General features: G+C 33.3%; 1 protein-coding gene across 1 annotated transcript in view; it reads right to left on the bottom strand.

The window, feature by feature from the left end:
* The window catches only part of FXR1 (FMR1 autosomal homolog 1), a 66121-nt gene that overhangs the window by 9902 nt on the left and 41797 nt on the right, over window positions 1–14422 (bottom strand). Inside the window, exons 10-14 of the mRNA XM_019633994.1 lie at window positions 13327–13436; window positions 7699–7785; window positions 6358–6415; window positions 6208–6270; window positions 1588–1791 (exon numbers count right to left, since the gene is read on the bottom strand). Coding sequence (XP_019489539.1) covers window positions 1588–1791; window positions 6208–6270; window positions 6358–6415; window positions 7699–7785; window positions 13327–13436 — 522 coding nt within the window. The remainder of the gene's footprint in view (window positions 1–1587; window positions 1792–6207; window positions 6271–6357; window positions 6416–7698; window positions 7786–13326; window positions 13437–14422) is intronic.

The following is a 14422-nucleotide window of genomic DNA, read 5'->3' as shown; positions in this document are numbered from 1 at the left end:
TACGTCATGACTTTTCTGACAATCCAATAATATATGCTATTTTTGACATTCACATTCCTAGCTAATGCTTCCCAGGTGTTAGAGAAATAAAAAGTGAAATATTCAGCTCATATGAATTAATTCTAAGAACTTTTGTCCCCTTTACTAACTTCAAGGTGACTGCTGCTGCTTTCTGCTAATATTAATGGGCTAGTTCCAAATAATACTCAACAGCTGCATTCCAAGACTTACCAGAAATCTGTTATTATGAAATGAAGCAATCAAAACAAGTTTACACAAAAAAGCAAACTAAAAAAGTTGAAATTCTAACTGGTTATAGGAAAATAAGGAAATGAATGTTGACTGGTACTCCCATCTCCAGAAACAAAGAGTGAAGATGGGGGAATAAGGTGGAGTGAGGGTGGGAAAGGAAAAGTTTTAAGATATAATTTTAAGAAAAAAAAAAAAATACCCATCTTACCTATGTGCATTTATTGCCTCCACCAAATTATAGAAGAAATTCACCTAATCACGACTTTTCCTTTCTAAGTTTCCTTTGGTAACAGCTAGCAAGCTATCATCTTTGCAAAAGACACTGAGTTTATCCATTAATCATAAAACACTAAGTACATTTATTTTGCAATTCAGCATACTATAATTTTATAACCCTTGGTAACACTGAGCAACATAGTAATATAAAAACTATTTCCCTGAAAGTCTGTAAACAAAATTTAAGGGCTCAAAGAATTTCACTGAAACTAGAGTACCTTTTTAAAAAGTCCCTAAATTTTGTGATTTTGTCCCAGATTTTTTCTAATTTGTAAATGTTTGGTGTATATTTATTTATATATACACATGTCCTATAACATTTAAAATACTATAGAACTTTCATAGGGTACAGTATATCATTAAGAATGGTTTTCTTAATAATGATATATCCCTGATATAATCTAGTCCACGTATCCCTGACAATTCTCCCCCCTAGCCCATTATGCTAAGCAAGAACATTCTGTAAACTCCCACACAATGCCACTAGTTTAAAATTTTCGGAAAAAAAACCCACAAGTAAAAAGTTGCCTGTACACCTCAAATCTTATTCTTGTAAACACTCTTCTTTATAACTCAATTCCTCAAACAATTAAAAAAAAAATTTAAGTTGATTTCACAAATTTCTCATTCCCAAAGTAGTACATAGTGTAGCAAAGAACGCTTTTCAGTTAAGTTTACTATTAAAGTGTACAAAGGTATTTAAGATGTTTGTGAGCGTAAGAATTCTCTGGACCTGTCTGACAGACAATCACATAACACCCACAAATCAAGGGGGAAATTCCAAGTACATAAGCCCCCCCAAAATCGAAGGGATAAACATCTGAACATAGAAACTTAGCCAGCTAAAGTTTTTCCAACCTGAACATTCTATCTAAACCTTCACTGATAAACACTACTTTCTACAAGGCTTTTCTTTATGTTGCTATATGTTCTGTTTTTCTCAGACAGTAAGTGGCAAGAGAAACTTCCAAAAATGGATGGTCCTGGGAAACAAATTAACTTGTATAAAGTTACACTGCTTACAAAGAAAGGATGCTGACATATTATATAAAAGACTACCAGAACTGATGGAGGATTTGCCACCACGTGGTCCACCACGACCTCGACCCCCTGAAACACTTCTGCCTCTTCCTCCTGGGCGTCTCCTACTGTCACGCTGATGTCGGTTCTCTCGATCATCTTCTCCTGCCAATGACCAATCACTCAACTCATCTTTACGCTCAGATTCTGTTTCGGAGGGGTTAGACAGCTCAGAGTTTGTTCCTTGGGAAAGAAGACAACATAAACCAATTTAGACTCCTATTTAAAAAAAAGAGCAACATTTTTCAAACTTATTTCCTGCAAAATCATTGTTTCAATTAACCATAATGACTGGCTGCTTCAAAAAAACCTAAGTATTGGGGTGTCGGAAAAGTCGTGACGCATTTTTTCTGTTTTTCATTGCAAAAATGTGTCATGACTTTTCTGACAACCCAATAAAGATTAGAATGATTTTGAAACTTATTAACTAAAAAAATGAAATTAAGTGGTAATACAGTATCTACCGATGTGCAAAACCACAGCCAATAGAATATTACACAAAACATATAAAACGTATGCAATATGAAATGCACTTAATATGGAGCAATATTAAAAAAATTTTGGCCATTATCAGGTTTTAGTATCAAATTATTAGTCTAATAAATGTAAGTGCTATCCAATATTTAGAGGCAAATTTAATCATATTTAGAAAAATAATTGAATTATATAGTGTATTCTACCATTATTTCACTAATTCTAGGGGGTACTTTTTTTCCACATTTAACAACTCTGAAATCAGGATGTTTCTTATAATTGAAGGTCTCATAAACTGGGAGTATATTTTTAGTGGTTGTACATAAAACTGTTTTATAAGCAATAGTTATCTTAAATTAGAATACAATATTTGAAATTACTGAACAAATTTTAAGGTTATCCTGAGAAAAGACAGCTTCAACCTGACAATACAATTGAAGCCATTATCAGTGAAAAATCCAGCAAGACTTTCAAAGTTTACAGATTATTTCTAACATTCCAATGACCTATTTTAATAGTAACCTTTAAAAAATTTAAACACTGCAAATATTCTATAGAAGCCTACAATATCATCATCATATCACAAAATGTCAGACTGATGTAACCCAATTACTAACACACTCATTCCCACCTCTCTCCTTTTGTAGTACTGGGATGCCACTTCCACCCTTCCCTTTTATCATATATCCAAACATATCCCCTTCAAAGCCCAGTTCAATCTCTAGGTTCAGACCAATGTAACAGAAAACAGACCTCTCCCCTTCTCTTATTTCCTTATAAGTAATGTATACCTATCATACATTGTTGTCACGTGTTGTTTTCTCTTTTTATCCTTTTGGATCTATTTCTCACTTGGTCTATCATAAATTTAAAAGATGGAGCTCTTATCTCAAACCTCTATGCCCCCAAATGTCTACCAGTGAGCCTAACAATTTTCTCTTAAGTAAATTTACTGCATGATTTTGAAGTTCCTTTGCTAAATTCTCAAATAAAGAGTGATTCAGAAAACTAAAAATCCCCTACATTTAAACTCCACTGTCACCTGATGATAAGAACAAAATACCAGAGCTCTAAAGATGCATGAAATGTAGGGAATAAAATGTGAAGTTTAACAAATGAAGGAGCCTACCAACTTCCTTTCTCCTTTAAAGCTAACTCTTCAATGCATCTTTTTTCTTCACAAGCTGTCGAATATGAATATAACTAGTCAATTATATAAGAATGGATTAAGTAATTAGCTGAAGTATATTTTAGTAAGAATATAGCAAGTTTCTATTATTCACATTCGAGTCTTTGTTAGGAGTAAAAGTGTCACCGAAGACACTTTTTTTTCCAATGACAAAAAAGAACTTTATTAACTGACTTTATTTATTAAATGGTTTGTTAGACTAAGGGCAATTTATCATTTCATGAGTAGTGAAGAAAACCTTTGGAATATGTAAGAAGTTCTGAATTTATTTAAAAACCTCTACTCTGCCTGAAACATTACCAAAATTTGAAGTAGATGAATATCTCATTTGTAAAGATTTTAACAAAGGTGCCTATTAAATTTTCTTTAGATATAGTGTAGTATTTAACTCAGTGTCCAAGCAACAAAATTCTTCCTTAATTTAACCTATATATAGTATTCAAAATATTTAAAGGGGTGTCAAAATCATAGATTTCAATATCTATGATACCAAGGTACAACACACAAAAAAGGCTAATGAATTGGCTAGTGTTACACATTCATTCTAAAAAACCCTTAAACATTTTTGAGATGGCAAAAGGGATTTTGTAGATGTAATCAAGGTTAAGAACATTGAGGTGGGATTATCCTGGTTTATCCAAGTGAAGCCAAACTAATCACAAGGATCTTTAAAAGAGAACCTCTCTGAACTGCAGAGAACCAGAGAAATGGCCACATAAGGATTCTCTAGAGTCACTAACTTCGTAAGAGAGGGAGAGGGGCCATAAGCCAAGGAATGGAGGTGGTCTCTAGAGGCTGGAAATGTCAAGGACACAGATTCTCCCCTAGAGCCTCCAGAGAGGTTTACAGCCCTGCCAGCACTTTAGCCTAGTGAGACTCATGTCAGACTTCTGACCCAAAGAACTGTAAGATAATAAATTTGTTGTTCAAGCCTTTAAGTTTTTAATTTGTTACAGCACCAATAGAAAACATACTGTGTTGAAATCACTGCAAACATTCCAATCTCTCAATTTTGTAAAATGTTAAGTTAATAAATCCAAAAAATGTTTTAAAAGCTTTAAAAATGATTCATGAAACTGCTTCAATTTTTTAATGACACCAACAAATAAAAAGACCTGTTTTTAACAGAACTTTAAATCAGACTTCCCCCTTTAAACTTCTAAAATCACCTTATGAAGACGGTTCACATTCTTTTCAATGATCGTGTATGCTAAAATTAAGATGAAGTACATTTTATCAAATTCAACATGCCATCCATTGTAAGACACAGCATTTTGTATGCCATTAAAGAAAATGCTGCCAAATGAAGTTGTAAGACATCTTCCACTGTAAGACACATGGCAACTTCAGGTATGTTATATGGAGAAAATGTTTCTTATACAACTTATATATACTATCTCCTAAGAATCCTGATATTAAGTGGACAAGAAAACATATAATCAAATTCAAATGATGTGTATTTCTCTCAAGCCCACTTAAGATCGAAGGCTATTTCAAGAAACACAATGTTACTAGCCTGCAAAGATTCAGAGGTAAGAGTGCCATCTACTGAACAATTTGGCACAGCTTTCTTCAATTCCAATACTCCTCTACCACTCTCATATAAATTATGTGTCAACAAATGCATTTTGCCAGTGACCTCTTCAATAAGTTCACTTGGCTTCCCAGAGGCTTTTAAAATTCTTCAAAGAACTCATCCTTATCATCCAAAAGCCAAATCTGGTTTATTGTACCTCTAAAATCATTCAGTATATACTTAATTTCTATTTAATTACTGGTTGTCTTTTGTATTAAATGTATTTTCAGAAATACAATAATAGTTCTCAATTTTCAGACCTTCACATGCTAAAATTTTACTTCACAGGAATTTCGTTTTTCAGGTTTCAAAACAGGGATGATTTTAAAATAATAAAAAATACCAGGAAATGAGAACACAGAAACATGATAACTAACCTTCCAACTATAAAAAATGAAAGACAATACAAATTTAACGTAACTGGCATCATTAAATGATCCTTCAGTCAAACATGAAATTTGGATGTGGAATCACTATAAGCTTTCATGTATTCCTCATGTATTCCTATTTCCCCTAAATGGCTTCTATTTTAGAAAAGGCTTATGAAATGTTTTCCCAAAGCAGTTAGGATGAGCATGGGGACTGGAGAAGGGGAGGGAAAAGAAACAGAACGAGGGAGGGAAAAACCCCAGGTCACTGCTAAAATCCAAGTCCAAATGTAGAAAAATGGAACAACTCCAAAGCTGAAGGAGAATAAGTGAGAATTCAAGATTAGAGAATTACGATCATCAAACCATCCACTGGCCCCTTCCTTACATGGGTTAGGCCCCATCCTCACCACGAAATAAATACATATTAGAAAAATGTTCATTTATAAAATGTTAATTAGGTTCTGAGTTTTAAATCCCTCATTTTAGTGAAATGCAGTTATTTCAGAAAATAATTCCAGATATATTAATATTCAAAACTGCCAAATGAACCAATAAAGTACATTCTAAAAACTAATAACAGATTTGCTATATGCAAATCTTGGCACAGTATTAGCATATTTTTCATTTTTACTTCTCCTAGAAGGTAAGCAAAAGATTTCTAGCAGCATCACCACCATCACTAGGAAAATTTATACAAGTGTACAAGGGGAATATATGTAAGTTTCATATATATATTTTAAATATTCAGAACACGAGCATGAACTACCAACTTAACAAAAACATGTTTCATTTTACTACATAGCTGCTTAAACATTATATATACCTTTCATTGTCATTAACATAAAATGTGCTGTCACTACCATTAAGACATATACCTCAGAACTATCTACTGTCCTCAAAGACAAGACAAAGTAAGGAACTAACTAAATAATAAGCAAAATGTACTGGAGCACCTAAACTAAAACTACTACCAAAAAAATGTTTTTTACCATAACCGGAGGTGTAATTAGGGCCCCGACGACCTCTGCCTCTTCCACTATAAGACCTAGAACCTTGTACAGAAGAGACGGTACTTTCATCAGTGGCATATCCTTTCTCTTTTTCAGGCCCTCTGGTGGAAGAAGGTCTGAAACCCATACCAATCTGTCGCAGCTGTTCATCAATCTGTAGGCGTTCCATTCTTAGCTGTTCCACTTCCTATAATCAAAACAAAAAAAGGGTAAATCTTATTTGTAAATTTTGCCTTATCAATGAAAAAAACTGTGATCTTGGGCATTTGGTAAAATACAATTGTGTTCTTTGTAAGCAATTTACAAGGTCACTTGTGGATTCAATTCACTGAACATTTACTGAATGCCTTAGCGTGTGTACCAGCCATGCTAAGTGCTATAGTCATACACTGTAAAAAAGAACAAGAACTCTCCTCTTTCAGGGGGATGTTTAACAGACAAGTGTTAAAATTATTTATTTATTAAGTAGCTAGTAATTACACATTACTAGATTTAGCTCTCAAGCAGTTAAAATTCTGTTAATGAAGTTATTAATAGCATCATCTATGAGAGGTACTATTAATAACCAACTTTCTTATCAAAATAGTGACACTTCAGTTGTGACCTAGATGAACAAGTAGGCTTGGTTATTCAGAAACTGATGTTATTACAAGATGTAATGGTAAGGTGTCTAAACAAAGCTCTTGGTTAAAAGGTAGTAGAGTACTGGGAAATAAAAACATGAGTTTAGAATGTCAGATTGGATTGAGACTTATCATATAAAAATGAGTTTTAAAAGGAAAAAATGACATTATCGGGGGCGCTTTCAAAATAGTTAACATAGCAGCAATGACATGAGTGGCTAAAAGGAAAACCTACTAGAGACAGCAATTGAGGGTATTACTACATTCTAAACAAGAGAAAATAGAAAAAAAGAACAAGAGTATAAAATGACAAATGCAACTTTTAATAATTTATAGGGCATTTCTTTTCTAAAACGCTTGCTCTTTATCAACTCAAACACACTACATTAGAAACAATAGTTAAGAATTATCAAATGATTTCTATAGGGCTAGTGCATCTGATTCAGATAATACCAGTTATCAAAAAACCCCCATCTTCACTCTGGTTCTGTGCCCTATTTGCATGTAAAACATTAAGGTAAAAACAAAACAGTTCTAGTATAGAACATGTAGGTACATGAGTAATGACAATCAAATTACAGGAACACAAGAGTAATCATTTCTTACATAGTGAGGAAAGAAATGTAAAAGTTCAGAAGAGATAGAAAGAGAAACAATGTGCATGAGGCCAATCATTTTATTATGGCAGAGGACCTTTTACTTTTAAATTCTCATGTAGAAAAATAGGGCACATCTGAAACCAAATTAAATATATGGAGAGATTTGAAATTTACTACAGACAAATACAAAATTCATTTAAGTTTCATGTTTGAAGCAACAATGCTGTAAATATGAATAGTGTACAAACCTTCAGGTAAGCAATATGATACTCTAGAAGAACTTGCACATTTCCGATGCTTTCTTTAGTGCCAACAAATACAAATGGGACCATTCCCTGTAAGAAAACACAATGTCATTAAGCATTTAATATTTTAACGAAGTTCGAGCCTAAATCTGACATACCAGTATTTAATTTGGAAAACTTTTCTAAAACAGCAATTTACATCTATTATACTAAATTTCAATATTTAAAAGTAAACTTAAAAAATCAGTAATTTGAAATACTGAGATTTTCAATAACTTGTCACATTTGCACTACAACTTGGCATTTAAGTGTGCTAAAAATTTAAGAAATTACTTTCAGTTTATATCAGGTTTTGTAATTTCTAATTCAACCTAATTTTCTAAGTATATAAGCCAACTTTAAGACATTTTCCTTCGAACTGTCATGAATTTACAGACTAGATATATTATTATCACCTTAGCAGTGAATACTTTAAGAACAATAGAACACATTAGCCAGACTGTCCCAATATGGGCTAAGATAACATAAACCTTCCAAGTCTGTGCTGGAGGGAATGCTTTCTGACAATTAACAGAAGTATCACCTACAGAGTATAAATACTTACACCAAGAAAAATAAACAGATTATTGGTAAGGACATATTCTTAGTCATAGGTATTAAAGCAAATCAAACGATTAACTCAACCTTAGTTCACTGAATTTCAAGAGAATAAAAAAATAGGAAAAGAAACAAGGTAACTAGTTGATGGGTTATTTTTCTTTAAAGAAATACACTTCCAGCTTACTATTGGCTAAGGAGGGTGAATAAAACCTAAATAAACTCACCCAATCAATTTTAGTCTCTCTCCTTATTTCTTGATTTTACAAAATAGTTCCTAACCGTTATGGAACTGGGTATAGCTTAAGAATTTTTGATTCTGTATAAGAAATGCTCTATGACTTATTTTCAAACTAATTAAAAAACTAATTGGAGAATTTTAGATATGGGAAATTAAAAATAGAAACACACCAGGGCAGGTGTTAAAGCTGCAGTAAGCACAGCCGTCACGAAGCTTACAGAAAGTTGTAGTGACTCCAAAGAAGTAAATACAATTATGAAGACATGAAATGAGGAACTCTAACTTAAGCTTAAGAAGTGAGGAAATCTTGACTTTGTCCCTGGGAATTCACAGAAAGTTAAGAGAGGATACAAAGTGACTATAAAAGCCAGAGGGGGGGAGGGGTGGGAGGAGATGTAAAAAACTTTGAGCACATACCATATTTCTGGGACTATTTATTCTACATCTATATCTTATTTAGTGTTCATTTAAAAGTAACCTCAAAGGGCCAGTCGAGTGGCTCAGTTGGTTAAGAGCTCACTCAAGAGTGCGAGCTCTGAGCAACAGGGTCTCCAGTTTGATTCCCAGCCCAAGCTGAGCTACTGCTGCCGCTGAGCTGCCAAAAGGTGGCAGGATGGCTTAGCCAAAAAAAAAGTAACCTCAAAAAAAATCAAATTTTATAGTTAAGGAAACAATTTGCCCAAAGTCATAAAATTAGCCAGCCAATTTCATATCCAGTTAACCCAATTCCAAATAACATCCACTTGTTAACTGCCAGAATCTATGTTAAGGAATGAAGATCAAGTCCCTGCTCTAAAGGCAATCACAATCTCAGAAAAGATACTAAACAGTCCTGTAATAATCTCATTGTATAGCCATTAGTGATATAATAAAAAACACAGTAATTAGATAAAACGTGAATTATGCCACCCCAGATGTGGAAACTTATGAGAATTCATAAGAATATTATTATTGTTATTTAAAGTGGCTTTAAAAAACAAATAGGATTTTACCAAGTAGATAAAGAACGGAAAGTCATTTCAGACAGATGATCTGTAAGGAATAAGAGAAATACAATGCTTTGACCTTTAACTGGAAATGTTATCATCAAGAGTTATTTCCAAATAAAAGGAGAGGTAAAAAGATACATATTTTAATGACTATTGTAAAGCCATAGTAAGAAACAGAAGAGTAAATAATTATTACTGAATATGAGTTCATTTCTAAGAGTTATTTCAGTGAAATTTCTAATTTTTTCAATTTGCTAAGAACTGATTACTTATATTTAATAGATACCACTGAGACAACCAACTAGCAAATCCCTCCTCCTGACACCTTACACCACAAAAATTCCAATTTACACAATTTAGCATTGAAGTGTGCTAAAAAATTTAATTTATTGGGTTGTCGGAAAAGTCATGACGCATTTTTGCAACAAAAAACAGAAAAAAACATGTCATAACTTTTCCGACAGACCAATATATATCAGGCTTTCTAATCTTATGAATGAAAATTTTACATACCAAAAAAAAAAAACCACTGAAGAATAAAACATACATGGATTTCTGAATGATCTAAGAGTAGGGAAGACCCTGCCAAGCATGACACAAAGTGTAGAAGTCGTAAGTCATAAAGCGTAAGTCTAAAAAAATCCAACAATATAAAAAATTTTAAATGTCTGCACGAAATAAAGAACTTCAAAAGTAACAAAAACTATTTGCAACACATATGAAACGACCAAAGAGGGCCGGCCAAGTGGCTACGTTGATTAAGAGTTAGCTTAAGTGTGCGAACTCTGAGCAACAGGGCCGCCAGTTTGACTCTCGCATGGGCCAGTGACGCTGCGCCCTCTACAGCTAAGATTGTAAACAACAACTCGACCTGGAGCTGGGCTGCTGTGAGAGGCCGGCGACAGCATTGGCTGCAGTGGGCTGCCGTGAGCGGCTGGCAGCCAGTGTGAGCAGGCTAGCAGCTCATGTGAGCCGCCAAGAGCAGGCATCCAATGGCCGGTGACTGACTACCTCAGCTGGGAAGAGTGCAATGATCATAATACCAACATGGGCCAGTGAAACGACATCCTTTACAACTAGACTGAAGAACAAAAGGACAGCAACTTGGCTGTTTGCCTTCCCCAATTTCCCAACACTGTTCCCCTTCCCCAACTCCCCAATAAAAAAATCTTTAAAAAAAAAAGACAAAAGACTTGAACTTCCTTAAAATGCAAAAAGCTCTTACAACTCAATAATAAAAAAGAGAAAAAATATGTAAAGGACAAACAAGGTGTTTACAGAAAAATTAAAATGTCTTTAAAACATATGGAAAATATGGAAAGATAACATGTACACCTTCTGGAATGGCACTAATTAAAATATGATAAAACTCAGTATTGGCAAATACATGGAAAACAGGCACATTTCCAATATTAGAAGGAATGTGTGAGAAAATTGACAAGATCTAAAAATGTTAAAGCTATATACCCTTTGATCTAACAAATCCATTTCCAGGAATTTCCTCTCCAGTCACAAGAATGTTTGCTGCAACACAGTTTTTAATAGCAAAACAGACTCGAAAAGGCAACCTGACAACAGTCTAAAATCTATTAGGCATGATGGAGGAGAGAGGAGAGACATGGACAGGACACAGATACACATTTATGTATATATGCTAAAGTTTAGTATATACATACTAAACCCTTCTGTCCTATTCTAACTTTTACACACACATATTTCTTTTACAATTAAAAAGTCAAATCTAATCTTTAAAAATCTTAACTGATTTAAAATATTTATCAAGTGTCTACTCTATATAATTGATAATGTTAGGGAAGAATGAAGAAAATGAGAATTCAGATTTGATTTCTTGACTTCAAGCAGTTCATAACCTGGCTTGGAGACATAAGATAAAACAGAAAATATATAAGCTGAAAGAAAATAATTAAACACCCAATTATATAGACAATAATTACAATGGTACAAAGGTGGGAAAGGTCATCTCAGGCTAGAGGTGGGTCACTAAAGACCTCAGAGTAAGCAAGTTATAAAGTGAGTCTCCAGGGGATTTAGATAGCTTCAATTTTGAAAAGTGGCCCCAGGTAAGCCAATGCTAAGCCTTCAGGTTTGTTTTAACATTCAATGTTTTGAAAGTTAAAAAATTCTGTACATTATAGATTTTCAGCTTCTCATAAAAATACTGGAAGATACAGCAACACAACGCAGCATTCCCACGCTGTCAACCAGATTAAAGCTGAGCAGCATGCGTTTCTTTTGTAAAAAGGCACCGGTGCACTCCCATCTGTCTTTTACAGCCCAACCTGCTTAATCATTTACGTAATCTATCTGGTTTCTGTGAACATTTAAATTTAATCCTGGCATAGAAATGGGGGTGACAATGACCAAACACCGAAAAGCATTTTTATTCATATATGAGGACCTAGAAGAATTATCTTGCAACAAGATGGTAAATACTGGAAAGCAATAGGGATACGTCAAGCTAAGGGAAAATTAAATATTAGTCAAGCTAAGAAATTTATAGTCATTTGATGGCCTCGGCCAGTATACATCTTGATCTTCAGACCAATTTCAGGCAGTGGATATATGCCAAATTGATCACCAGTGTTTTATATAGTAAGTATAAAGGGGTAAGTGCCAATAATAATAGTATGACACCACTGATCTTATTCCTTATCTCAAAGGAATCTTAAAGTCATTAAAAATAGGGAGGGTTGATTAAAAATATTTTGTTACTTGATATTTGCAGCAATTTTTGAACCAGTGCAAGGTGAAATCAATCAGAGCCACAAGCACTCATTTGTATAATACTAAGTCATTTGTTTTTCCTCATTCCTTTTAAGTGTGTATTTACCTCTACATTCTAACTAACTAAAAAGAATAAAGGAAATGGCTATCTTTTATAGGCATCTTTACTATGTCCTTGATGTGAGGCTATTTAAATGGGCTACATGTCTATAGTTTTCTCTTTTTTGTTTTGTGAGACTGATTTTATCCAATAGGCTAACAAACTCTCCGAACAGTAATCTACTGTGAGAAACAGAAGAAGTTGAGTGTACTGCTTTCTGGGAGCTAATCGGGGGAAAATCCTTGCCTTATATCCAGGCCTAAAGTTTAAGTCAACTATAGAGTTGATGACTAGAGCCACAAAGGTTAAAAGACCCTTAAAGTAATGCATAAAGTGTAAAGACTAGCATTGTGGGTAAAACATCAACACATGAGAAGAACAATGGAAAAAATTTCAGAAAGTTCATATCAAAATGAATAGCAATATAAAAGCTTAATAATTTCAATTAAGAAATGGTCAGTGCTTTCAGATTCTATAAAAATGTCAAGAAGAACGTAGTTTATGAAGAATTCCTTTATACAGACTTTTGAGTATCAAATTATACAGCTTTATAGGCTAAATACAAAAAAGAACTGTTAAGATGATCAAATTAAAGCCTTTTCATCAAAAATTGGCTTTTTACTGAAGTACTAAGGATCAACCAAGAACCCAAGGCCCATAGTTAAAAGATGACTTGTTTTCTAAGTGTGTAAGGAAGTACCATAAGAAACAAAATTAAAAAAAAAACAACAAAACAACAAAATACCGCTGTACCAGATTGTAAGTAGCTCACTAGATATATATTGGGTTGTCAGAAAAGTCATGACGTATTTTTCTGTTTTTTGTTGCAAAAATGCGTCATGACTTTTCCGACAACCCAATAATTTCATAAAACCATTTCCAAAATACAACACTATAAGTCAACCAAGAAAGAATATGAAAAAAACCCAGGCCAACTAAATTACATTTTAAATACTTACATCTTCTCTAGGTAGTTTATTTTCATTGTCTCCTTCAATTCTCACCCGAACCACACCAGATTTGTCCACTATTTCTTGAATAACCTTGCCATTTTTTCCAATAACTTTTCCTTTAATAAGAGAAAACAAATATAATGGCAAGTTAAAAAACAATACCTATATCCTTTCAACACATGTCCAAATAATTTATGACCTGCAATCAAATTATGAAAACCAAGCAATGCTCCACATTTCTACTCTTAATCAATTCACCCCTAAAGACCACTGAGAAATTTTATCCTCAGTCTGAAACTTCCTTCTCTTCAGTATTCCTAAGGCTACTAAGTGTGACTGACACACAATACTGCTCACATGTCAGAGATTTTCAAAGTTTAAACATTTTTTAAAATATCAAGTCCAACCCACTTCAAAAGCTTGGATACATAAAGGCAAAAAGAAAACTTATTTTGGCATTAATCATATCAATTTGTTTATGTTTATATTATACATAATTATTCAAACAATTAACTATGTTTATATTATACATACTTATTCAAACAATTAACAAATTCAATCTTGCTTTATTGTCTAGTTTCTATTTGTACAAGACACCTGTGACTTGAAAGTTACTTTTAAAATGAATATTCTCTTCACTGAAATTAAATATTTACATTGATCAAGTATAACATTTTACACCAATGAGTTTTTAAAATACTTCACAACTATATAAATACATACGGCATGAATATGGTATGCTGGCTCCCTAGATATGAAATACTTAATAGGGACACAAATCCAAATTATTTACCTTCTCCACACTTAACCTGTAAATCTATCAAACAGCAGTTATTGAGTATCCAATAATTAAAGGAGAACCAACAAGGGGAGCATGAAGACTCTCTTCCCTTAGGAACTTAGCAGTTATAAAAACAACATACACTCACATAAAATAACAAAGCAATACTACGTAGTGTTACCTGGTAACAGAAGTAAATATTCAGATAACCTTCATTATATGGAATGGATATATCCCTTATAAAGTTAATAGCAACACCATATTTGTTATTAAGTTCTTATTAAGTCCAAATCCCATATATATATATATATATATATATAT

Source organism: Hipposideros armiger, unplaced genomic scaffold (assembly GCF_001890085.2).
Source record: "Hipposideros armiger isolate ML-2016 unplaced genomic scaffold, ASM189008v1 scaffold_1470, whole genome shotgun sequence".
Lineage (NCBI taxonomy): Eukaryota > Metazoa > Chordata > Mammalia > Chiroptera > Hipposideridae > Hipposideros > Hipposideros armiger.
This window is presented reverse-complemented; position numbering and strand designations above follow the sequence as displayed.